We start from the raw sequence: 11,685 nt of genomic DNA, 5'->3' as shown, positions 1-11,685 counted from the left end.
TGACGGCCGCTGGGAGCGCGCGCGCGCCCGGCCGCCCGCCCTCCAGTAAAGCAAGGGCCTATCGCGGCCGCCGCTGCTGCTGCTTCTCTGTNGTGTGCGCGCGCCCGCGCGCCGCGGCGGCTTTGCGTGACGGCCGCTGGGAGCGCGCGCGCGCCCGGCCGCCCGCCCTCCAGTAAAGCAAGGGCCTATCGCGGCCGCCGCTGCTGCTGCTTCTCTGTCTCGCGCCTGGGAGCGTAATCAACCGCCGCGCCGGCAGCTCCCCGCCCCTCCCCCTCCCACTATTATTCTCCCTCGCTCCCTCCTCCCCTCCCTCCCTCCGGGCGCGCGCCTTCCCCCCCCCCCGGCCGCCCGGGAGCGCGCGCGGCCGCCCGCCCGCTCGGCGAGGGAGCGAGACGGCGCTGCCGCCTGCCGCCGGCCCCGCTGCCCTCCTCGCCGTGTGGTGCCGATCTCCTCCATGGACCTCGCGCCGCCCCGCTAGCCAGAGCTGCTCGCCCGCCGCCGCTGGGGAGTAGCCGGCGCAGAGGGGGCGGGAGGGGGGTGGGGGGAGAAGGAGGAGGAGGAAGGTGGGGTCGCGGAGTGTGTGACACGCGCGGGGAGCCGCGGCCGCGGCCCGCAGGAGGAGGCGCCGGGAGTCCCGGCGCGGCCGTGGGAGCCCCCGGGCGGGCGGCGGCGGCGCCCGGGGAAGGTGTCGGCGGCGGGAGCCGTTGCAGCCGTTGGGATTTACCGTGGTGGTGGCGGTTGGCGCTGACCGGCAGGGGAGCGCGCCGCGCGGCGGGGAGCGCGCCCGCGGCCCGCCCTGCCTGCCTCCCTCGCCCCCCTTCCGCGGGGCCGCCGCCGCCTCTCGGGCTGATCCCCCCCCCGCCCGGACCATGGCCGACGACGACGTGCTGTTCGAGGACGTGTACGAGCTCTGCGAGGTGATCGGCAAGTGAGTGCCGCGGGGAGCGGGAGACGGGCAGGGTGTGCGTGTGCGCGGCGGAGCGGAGCGGGGGAGGCGGCGGCGGCGGGCGCCGCGGTACCGCCGTGCCCAGCCCCTCCCGCGGGGCGCGGGCGCAGAAGGATGCTGTGCTCGGCACCCACCTGAGTCGCCGCCCGGGAGTCCGTGCGGGCGGTGGGGGGAGCCGCATCCCCCCCAGCTTGCGCCCGCGGCGGTGACATGACAAGTGCCCTCTGCGCGCTGCCCCACGTCTTTATTGCACGGGAGGCGGAAGGGGGAGAAGTGACCTGATGTTTCCTCAGCCACCATGATTAACCACCTAACCATCACTCAGCCTGGCTGCAGCATCCACTTCCCACCCCTTTTCTCCTCCTCCCCCCTATATCCCATTCCTGGCACACCCATCAATGATCGCCTATTGGAGAAGGGAAAGGAAAGGTATCTCCCTGTGAATCCACCTATCCACTGGGCGTCTGCATATTGGTGCGCCAGGTGTTGCGTTTTTTTTTCCTTTGCTGCATAATAACTAGCTTGTTAGTGGCAGCAGTAGTGACAGTTGGGTAGTGCTCAGTCTCCTTGCAGATCTCTCTCCACCCTCATCCATGTGGAAATAAAGATGTTTCTGGCAGTAAGAGAACTTGGCCTTTTGAATCTTACTATGCAGCTGCTGTTAAACCAGTGTTCGAGCCTTGTGTCAAATCTTGGAGTTGAGGTAGTTGCTAACATTGCCCAGCTGCGTGTTGTGGGTCACCACTTTGGTCAGTGGGTGAAAATGACAATCAAATATCAGTCTTTCCATACTCGCACTAGCAAAATGAAGAGAATCCCCAAAATCGGAGGGTGATCAAGAATTAAAGCTGAAGTCTATTTCCCCTCCCCCCTGCATTTGTTGTGACTGCCCGATTTTGTAATCCGTTCTATGTTTATTAGTCGTCTTTTGTATCTCTTCTGTAGTTGTGCTTGTGTTGCAAATGGGATATGAGAGGTATAGCAATGTTGTGACTTCCTAATTTTCTGTATGTTTCTGATTCAAAAGCTGAGATTGCTGTGGAAGTCTTAGTAGTGATTCTATTTTTGTGTGTCTGCAGTTATTTCTTCCTGACAATGAATTTTATACAAATAATTGTTTTGAATTTAAACAAAGAATTTTCTGCCTATGTTTTCTTGTCCACTCTCCACCAGTATGCCTTTCAGCTGACGTATCAAGAGCTGCCTGCTTTTCAAGTTAGGGCTAAAAAATATTCTGAAATTAATCTTTCCACAGAATTATGCTAAAATGCAGGTTATGGACTTAGCAGGTTACTTTGTAGTCTGCAGAAGTTTCAGCACCTAGTTCTGACATTTACCAATGTATTACCTTTATGTTAACACAACCAACTTTCCAAAATTCTGAGCTGCAATGGTCTTGTTTGCTGGCATAAACTGTAAGTGATTACTCTAACTTAATGCTGGTGGTTGATGGGGAGCTTCTGCAGTAGAAGAACAAAACTCTGTTATTAAACATGTTCTGAAGATAACTCTTAGCACACTTACTTCACAAGTAGTTTTATGTTAGCCACTGCAGTTTACCTGCTGTATTTTATTCGTACCAGATTAGTGTAAGGAGGAGGATGTAGTGATGTTTAAGGTGACTGCATATCCTTTTAGAGAATGGATCATTCACAGGGGTTCAGATGTCTACATATTTCAAAGGGCTTTTTGCTTTGTGATCAGAGAATTTTGAAGAGAGAGCACAAAAGCTGTGAGTTCAATATTAGCTACAGAAGTTTCCCATGAAATTTAGATAGTACAGATAGCATTGATGTAAATCAGTCTAACAAATATTAAATCAGAGTAGCATAATGATGCCAAGACCACTGTGGCAAAAACAGTGGATCACTGAAAATAGCAGCAGTGATGGTGTGAAGGGCTGATAGCTCGTTGTGATTGCTCAGGTTCTTTTGCACAGATGTCATGAGAGTTCTCTAAAAACATTTAAAATAAATACATAGTATCATATACAGTTGTATGAGCAGTATTCTTGTTCCTTTATAACACTATGTAGGTGACTTCCTAGGGACCATGGATGCAGTGTCTTCGTTTAGTGCATAATTTTACGTAGCACTTTGCTCATCTTTAGGAATTTCAGGAAGGCTACTGTAAATCTGCTTTGAATTGCTACATATGCATCTTGCTAAATATCTTTTAGTGAAATATCAACTAAATGTCTGCGTGTTTCTGTGATTTATTATTGATTGATACAGCAATTCAGTTCTTGCAAATAGCATATCTGGCCCTCATTTGCGTTTCAGACACATGGAATATTTAACCATGTGTATTTTACCTTTCCTAAATAGGTAGTTACTACTGTCATTTGAAGTAGATAGATATTTTCACAAAAGGTGTGGGGATGAGATTTTAAACTAAATATTCAGTCACATTATAGTCAAACTGATAAGACAAATCCTTCAATTCCTGTTCTGTTGACTTTAAAAAATAAGTCATCTCTGTGAGGTAGTGTCTACTAGGAAACTGTGTGGTCCTATTTTCTGGGGCTTATTTTAAACGTTAGATTAATAGTTTTAAATATAGTAAACTGATCCAATTGATGGGCTTATTTTATATAAACACAGTGACGATAGCTTTTGGTGTGCTGGAGCGTTCAACAATTACAATGTAATAGTATATGAACGGAATGACTGAAATGACAGAATGATAAACTGTTTATTACATGGCATTTCATGTGTTTAAGTTCTCTAAGCATACATTTTTCTTTTTTTAAATGGGTACAGGAGAACAGAAGGGCTAGAAGGAACAGAAGGAAATATTATTTCACATTTCCTCTAGAAAAACTTTAAGGCAATCTCAATTTGCCTATATTTACGGTGTATCTTTCAATTTCTGGAAGTTACACAGAGATAAAAATTGGAATAATAAACTGAATTTCTTGTTAATCTTTATTATACTTAAGTGGTATTCTTTGTGATACTAGTGTTTGTCATGTATTTTTGCTATGCTAGATCTATTTCATTCTAGATTATTGCCTTTCTTCAGGGTTGGCTGACACAAACGCCTTTCAAGCAAGAGAAAATTGTAACGTTTCTGTATTATCCTTAAAAAAATGCCTTAATGTATCTATCTTAAGGATAACCCTTGAAGAGGCTCTCCCTATGTATTGATTGTGAAATACACAAACTAAAATATTAACCCTTTCATAATGTTGCTTACACAGTGCCTTAGATTCACAGTTTATAATAGAGAGGGGTTTTTTTTTATTATTATTTTTGGTTACGATCTTTAATCAGAACGCATTTAGTAATTCGTAAAGTTTAATGGGTGTAGAGTTAAAACAGCTTGGATATTTGTCTGTCTTTAAGTTAGATTAGATATAGTTGGTATTGAATCTAGACGACTGAAAATGGCTTTTATGGCAGGGGTAGTTCTGTTTCTAGTCCTTCTGTTTATTTCCTACTACTTGCTTTTGACTTATGCACCTCTTAGGATTCATGCTGACTTATGTTAGCACTAGAGAAGTACCATGAATTTAGACTGGCTGATCTTTCTAACAGTAGAATTGCTGATTGCTTTCAGAATAGTTTATATATATATATGTATAGGTATAGGTGTATAGGTATAGCTTTATTCAAATTCTCAAATTGTAAATATTATATGATAAAATTATTAAAAGTTCTGTGTTAAAATGGGTTTTGGTTGCAATTAAAATCATTTCTCTATGTGCTAACAGTCACTTAAAACTCTTTAGTTTTTTTTTTTTTTCTATTGCTGGATCATATATGTGAAATTGTTGTGCACGGTAGTAGTGGAATTGTTTTTTTTAGTACCAAAAAATAACATGGTGATAGATATTAATACTACTGAAATTTTCAGGATGTTCTTTGGAACATGACTAGATTCATAGTAGTCCCTTTCTGCATTGCATAGTGAGGATTTGTGTTTGTTTTTTATTCCTCCTTCCTCAGTGATTGGATGATTCTTTATAGTTGGCCTCTCTGTCTAATAAGAGGAGCTAAGTGTCTAGAGTTTGGAAGTGTTCCTGTCTTCAGCTTCCCAGCAGTGCAGGAAGTGTGAGGGGAGGGGGAAGGAAGTGAGGCCTTTGGGCAGGGAGTGGATAGGGGATTTTTTGCATTAGATTCCGAAGGCTAGTATCTCAGTAAGGTCAGACATGAAGAGGTTGTTTTAATTCCATTCTGAGCTGTTACCTTGAGATGGAGATGCTTTAGATTTATGTCCCAGTGAGGGAATGAGTAGGGAAGGGAGGAGAGAGCTCATGGATTCCTTGTCCAAGAAATGTGCTAATGCCTTTAAGAATTGTGATAACAAAACCACATAGAAATATTTTGGTGCTTTTGGTCATAGTGTTTATCATCACTGCCTCCATTTTCTGTCCTGGAGAAGGAGAATACTGTTGTCTCCCAAATGTGCTTTTTCGCAAGGATACTGCTGAATCTTTGAATCTCCCATAAAACTGATGCAAATAATTTATGGGTATAATTTTGATAAACCAGATGAAAATGTGAAACAACTGCGTATGCACTCACTGTTTGGAGAGGGGAGAGGAGGAAGAGAACTTCTTTGGGATATGGAAAGTGATTTACCTAATTTAGCTATGGAATTTCTTACTACTGTTTAAAATACTAGTGTGCTGAGAAAACATAGTCTGAACTGTTCTGTGTTAAAGTAAGCATTTAAAATGTAGAGATGAACAGGTTGTAATGAATATTTGGCTTAAGCATGAGGTCATAGTCACATGTATTACTTCAGAAGACTAACATCGGATTATTTGAATTGTCTGGTTGCTAGAATATCTATTTAGCTAAGGTATTGCGATAGAGTTTTAACTGTAATGCTGACCTATCTCTGCCTATGAAGTTCTCCCCAACTATAATTAAATACAGTAGAGTTATACTATTGAGTTGCAAAATACATGTTAATCCGTACTCTGCTTTCCACTTGTTCAGCTGTTTTCTAGTGTTGTTTTGATAAACTGCTGTATTTTTGCATACAACCTCATGATGTAAACGAGACTGCTGCAATGACTGGGAAGTAGAGGATTTTTAAGAGAGGACTTTAGAAGAACTTGATTTGATACAGGAAAATGTGAACTGAGAAACGTGGTAAGGGCTTTGAAAATACATTATTGTGTTTAAATACTCGATAGAAGGTAGCCCTTGAAGATAAAAGCAGATAAGCAGATGTGTGCAAACTAGTCCTGAGTGATTTTAGGCTGCAAATTAGGATTTTAAACCAATTTACTACCAAGATGCTGGAGCAGCTTTTTATGAGAAGTTGCAGGACAAAAAGCTACCTGGCTTTGAAGAATTACTGAGTTTGATCCTTTTATTAACATAGTACGAAACTTCATTGCCTTCAGTAACTGGGGCTAGACTTTGGGACCCAAGTGCTCTCTGATAATAATTTATCTTCACAATGCTTCATTTTAGTGACAAATAAGGTAATATTAGGAGAAAGACAGACCTACATACTATGTCAACGAGTACTCCCCTACTTAGTCCACTGTCTGATACGCTTATAATCCATTGTATAGATGTCATGACAATGAAAGGTAATCAAGCAGTATTAACCCTAATATGAAATTTGCACTTTTCAGAGAGCTGTAGTCACGTTAAACGTGCAATTTAAAAATATTTTACTTCAGAATTGAAAGGGGCTAGTGTTGAAAGTATAGATTTTATGCTGAATTATTAATTAAAAATAAAAAGTATCTTACTAATTCTGCTTTTTCCAAGGATGAGTAATATTTTTAACATACAATATGAAAATATATGTGCATGACCAAAATTCTCATCCCTTGTCATTTCAAAACTTAGACTGTTAAGAAAAGTGGACCAGTCAGCTAATATGCTCCACAAAAAGAACCCCAGGAAACCCATTTCATTTCTTTGCATATATCAGATAAACATGTAAAAAGATACCTAGGTAAGGCCAACCACAGAATGGGAAGAGAGAGGCTTCACTTCAGCTTATCTGCAAACTGAACTGTATTTTAGTGTGTCAAGTTAGTTAGTTCTTTTATTAAACTTCTGCTATATTCAAAGGGAATTACAGCATTTTGTGGGAGATGTCCATTGGTAAAAGGAATGCTTCCCTTCCCAGAAACACACAGTTTCTGGTGTTTCTATTAGAACAGTGTTACTAATCTTTAAGCCCTTTTCTCATCCACATCTTTGTTTTTCTGAAATAAAAACAGCTGAATAAGGATTGGAATAATATTTGAAGCTTGATACTTTCTTCCTACTAGGTGTTTTGACAGCAGGAGGAGGAAATGTTTCTCCTAGATTGGATTGTTTTTTCTAGTTGTTTCTCTGAAAAAGATGCTTTTTCTTCAGCAAGTTGCTGCTGGCTATGATACACCTCTATATAGCTTGTGGCTTGTAATTCTTCTTGATGTAAAAGATAATAATGAAAAAGTTTGGATTGGCTGGAATCAGGGTGTAATGAAAAAGGAATGATGATCAGAATGGGCATTTTTGTCTTTAGAATCTTTCAAAAGTACTTTTCTTAAGAATTTAATTTCCCATTACCTGTAGGTTCTTATACCATGGCTCTAGTATCTGAACAGCAAGTGACTTGCATATGATATTTTTTTCCACCTTCTTCCCCTAGAAAGTGGAGCATGGTATTGTGTCATGCTTATTTTGTGCATGTGTTGTCTTTTTAATTATAATGGTATGTTTATTATGAGAAAAGATATGAAACATTCATCTTCTTTTGGGTACTCTATATGGTAGTGGTTTTGCCTGTGTGTGTTCTACAGTCATTGGTTCCCAAAGGAATTCTTTTTTCATAATTTCTTACAGGTCTCTGTAAAAGAATTTGTTGGGTGATTTTTTTATTATTTATTTATTTATTTTTACTCTACCTATTGTAAGTTTCATTAGGCTTGAGGACTAAAACTATCAACTACTATCATATTCTTCCTAGAATCTTAGGGAGCTTGTTAGTTATCTTGTACCCAGACCGTTGGCTATTTTGAAGGTGATGGAAGTCTTGAAGTTCAGTTCAATTTATGTGGAAAAGTTCTGTAGAAATGCTTACAGTAGCCTTTATTGATGGGGAAATACATAGTGCAGCTTTTAGTAGCAGTTTGGGTTTCTGAAGATACACTGATTTCGTAGCCAGATACATATGCATTAGTATAGTGCAGTTAAAAGGTTATTGAAGTGTGAATATCTGAGGCCATCGCATAGAGTCTTCAAGCTAACAGCATGATCTTAGTAATGTTGCTTTTTGAAAACAAAGAATTTGAATCCAAAGGAATTATCTGATTATTAATATTTCCTACCAACTCTGTGAATTCTTAAGGTTTTTCTTTCTGTTAATCAACATAATGTCTGCTTTGCTTGGATATACCTTCAGCACATTCTTCCCCTTCCATGATCTGACCCTGTCCATTCACTAAACCTTACTGAAGCTTTAAGTGGTGGAGGACAGGTAGATTTGAGAATCATTTTTTAGACTGATGGCTTTGACCATGTGTCATCTGAATGGTTTGCCTTGAACTGCATTTAGCTGTTGAGAAAGAATTTTGTTTATGATTTCCTTAAAGTACAGGGAATAAATTATTAAATGAATGACTTGGATACTGAAAGTACAGAAACGGGTGGAGGAAAATGGAGATGGTAGTCTCAGTCTGTTGGTCAGAGATAGCCACTTAGTGGAGGCAAAAAGGCAAAGGGTACTGTTGAAGAGGGAACAGGCTACTTGGGAGAATTATAGGAATGCAGTCAGAGTATGTAGAGATGCTGCGAGGAAGGCTATAGCTCAGTTGGAATTGAGTCTGACAAGGGATGTCCAAGACAATAGGAAGGGCTTCTTCAAATACATCAGCAGCAAGAGGAAGACTAGGGAAAATGTGGGGCTGCTGCTGAATGGGGCGGGGGCCCTGGTGACAAGGGATACAGAGAAGGCAGAATTACTGAATGCCTTCTTTGCTTCAGTCTTCACTGCTGAGGGCACCCCTTAGGAATCCCAGAGCCTGGACATGAGGGAGAAAGTCTGGAGAAGGGAAGACTTTCCTTTGGTTGAGGAGGAAATGATTAGAGACCTTCTGGGCAAGCCTGACATCCACAAATCCACGGGCCCAGATGGGATGCACCCACGGGTACTGAGGGAACTGGTGGATGTTGTTGCTAGGCGACTCTCGATCATCTTTGAAAAGTCATGGAGAACTGGAGAGGTGCCTGAGGACTGGAAGAAAGCCAGTGTCACTCCCTTCTTCAAGAAGGGCAAGAAGGAGAACCCAGGCAACTTTAGGCCAGTCAGCCTCAACTCCATCCCTGGAAAGGTGATGAAACAGCTCATTCTGGATGTCATCTCCAGACATATGGAGGAAAAGAAGGTGATCAGGAGTAGTCAACATGGATTTACCATGAGGAAATCCTGCTTAACCACTCTGATAGCCTTCTGTGCTGGAATGAGTGGCTGGGTAGATGAGGGGAGAGCAATGGATGTTGTGTACCTTGACTTCAGCAAGGCTTTTGACACTGTCTCCCATAACATCCTCCTAGATAAGCTCAGGAAGTGTTGGTTAGATGAGTGAACAGTGAAGTGGATTGAGAACTAGCTGAAAGGCAGAGCTCAGAGGGTCGTCATCAGTGGTGTGGAGTCTAGTTGGAGGCTTGTGGCTAGTGGAGTTCCCCAGGGGTCAGTACTGGGTCTCATCCTCTTCAACTTTTTCATCAACGACCTGGATGAGGGGACAGAGTGCCTTCTCAGCAAATTTGCTGATGATACCAAGCTGGGAGGAGTGGCTGATACACCTGAGGGCTGTGCTGCCATTCAGAGAGACCTGGACAGGCTGGAGAGCTCGGTGGAGAGGAACCTCATGAGGTTCAACAGGGGCAAGTGCAGAGTCCTGCACCTAGGGAGAAATAACCCTAGGCACCAGTACAAGCTGAGGGCTGACCTGCTGGAGAGCAGCCCTGCAGAGAAGGACCTGGGAATCCTGGTGGTTGACAAGTTGACCATGAGCCAGCAATGTGCCCTTGTGGCCAAGAAGGTCAATGGTCTCCTGGGGTGCATTAGGCAGAGTGTTGCCAGCAGGTGGAGGGAGGTGATCCTGCCCCTCTACTCAGCCCTGGGGAGGCCTCATCTCGAGTGCTGTGTCCAGTTCTGGGCTCTCCAGGACAAGAGAGACCTGGATCTACTGGAGAGAGTCCAGTGTAGGGCTACGAAGATGATCAGAGGGCTGGAGCATCTGCCCTGCAAGGAACGGCTGCGAGAGCTGGGCCTCTTCAGCCTGGGGGAGAGAAGCCTGAGAGGGGAGCTTATCAATGTGTACAAGTACCTGAAGGGAGGGTGTCAAGGGGACGGGGACAAACTCTTTTCAATTGTCCCATGTGACAGGACAAGCGGCAATGGGCAGAAATTGGAGCACAGGAAGTTCTGCCTGAACGTGAGGGGGAATTTCTTCCCTGTGAGAGTGACAGAGCACTGGACCAGATTGTCCAGAGAGGTTGTGGAGTCTCCTTCTCTAGAGATCTTCAAGGCCCGCCTGGACGCAACCCTGTTTACCATGCTGTAGGTGACCCTGCTGTGTGGGGAGGTTGGACTAGATGATGTCCCGAGGTCCCTTCCAACCTTACTGATTCCATGATTCTAAGGGTATCCCTCTCTCAATTAAAACAGGTCTGTGCTTTCTTTCCAATGGCATTCCTGGTTCTGGTTGTTCAGGCTTTGCTGTTAAGGATATAGTAAGTGAACTTTTGTGGACTTTGTTCAGGGCTCGGTATTCTTCTTGCTCAGTATTGATAACTATGTCAAAAAATAAGATCAAGTATATGATTAATTTTGAATGGTGGAGTGATACTGTCCTGTGGTAGCCCCACAGAGAGAAGCAAGGAGACTGCATTTTGGCTCTTTTACATTGCAGACCTATTAATGTGTTCTGAAGTAACCCAGATGCCAGCTCTTTCACTATTGTTTCCAAAGTTGAGCCCCTTTTATGAAAACTAAAGTGGTGGTTATTAAATGAGCATAACATCTGTTTCTGCTGTTAGATTAACGTGTGTCTTTGTTAGATTAAGTGTTGTCTTTGACATGGATTTCATGTGGTAATACAAGAAATAGTTTCTTATTCTCCCTAGGTCCATGGTAAGTTAGGTATTCTGTGGGAATTAGATGGATTAACACAATGCTGGTATCGTTATCCAGTCAAGTCTGAATACAGGATAAGTTCAGGAGTACAAGGACCAATGACTGTATCTTGTCTTGAACAAAGAATCACTATATTTCAGTCTCCTAAGAGTCAGAATTTAATACCAGGATCCAGCGAAAAGATGTGAAAAAAGAACAAAGCAGTTGCAACCTTTGGGAGGACCACCTCTGTCACTTGAATATGATATTGTTAATGTAGTCTCAAGAGATAAAGGTTCCTTGATTAATAGGCTTCCTTGGTTAACACTGCTTTGCTTACTTTCACACCTTTTTGCTGGAATACAGCAAGATAGGGTAGCAAGAAAGTTACTAGTTTATCCTGTCTTTTATTGCAGTATTCAAGGTACGCTGGGACTGTGTTTTCTTTCCAGGCTTAGGCTTGTCAAAATTCTTATATTGACTTAACCTTTTCAAAAACCAATGGTTAAAACAGCATTCACCATGTGAATACAACCACAACTAATGCATAGTTGTTACATACTTAAAATATTCTCCCCCCCTTCTTTAACTCTTACGACAGTATACCTTATCTTCGTTTTTTTTCAAATTTATCTTTATTAGATCAAACTAGC

At 43.1% G+C, this 11,685-nt stretch overlaps 1 protein-coding gene across 4 annotated transcripts in view; it reads left to right on the top strand.

The window, feature by feature from the left end:
* Positions 1-256: 256 nt before the first annotated feature.
* Positions 257-11,685, top strand: part of CASK (calcium/calmodulin dependent serine protein kinase) — a 218,202-nt gene continuing 206,773 nt past the window's right edge. For 2 of the 4 annotated variants that reach the window (XM_085311303.1, XM_085311300.1), the window contains exon 1: positions 258-928. In XM_085311303.1, coding sequence (XP_085167429.1) covers positions 870-928 — 59 coding nt within the window. In that variant the 5' untranslated portion in view covers positions 258-869. Of the gene's footprint in view, positions 929-11,685 lie in introns of all 4 variants that reach the window. The other 2 variants (XM_085311301.1, XM_085311302.1) reach the window with 2 other exon arrangements.

Source organism: Rhea americana, unplaced genomic scaffold (genome assembly GCF_003343005.1).
Source record: "Rhea americana isolate MKP2758 unplaced genomic scaffold, rheAme1 scaffold_339, whole genome shotgun sequence".
NCBI classification, from domain to species: Eukaryota; Metazoa; Chordata; class Aves; order Rheiformes; family Rheidae; genus Rhea; species Rhea americana.
This window is presented reverse-complemented; position numbering and strand designations above follow the sequence as displayed.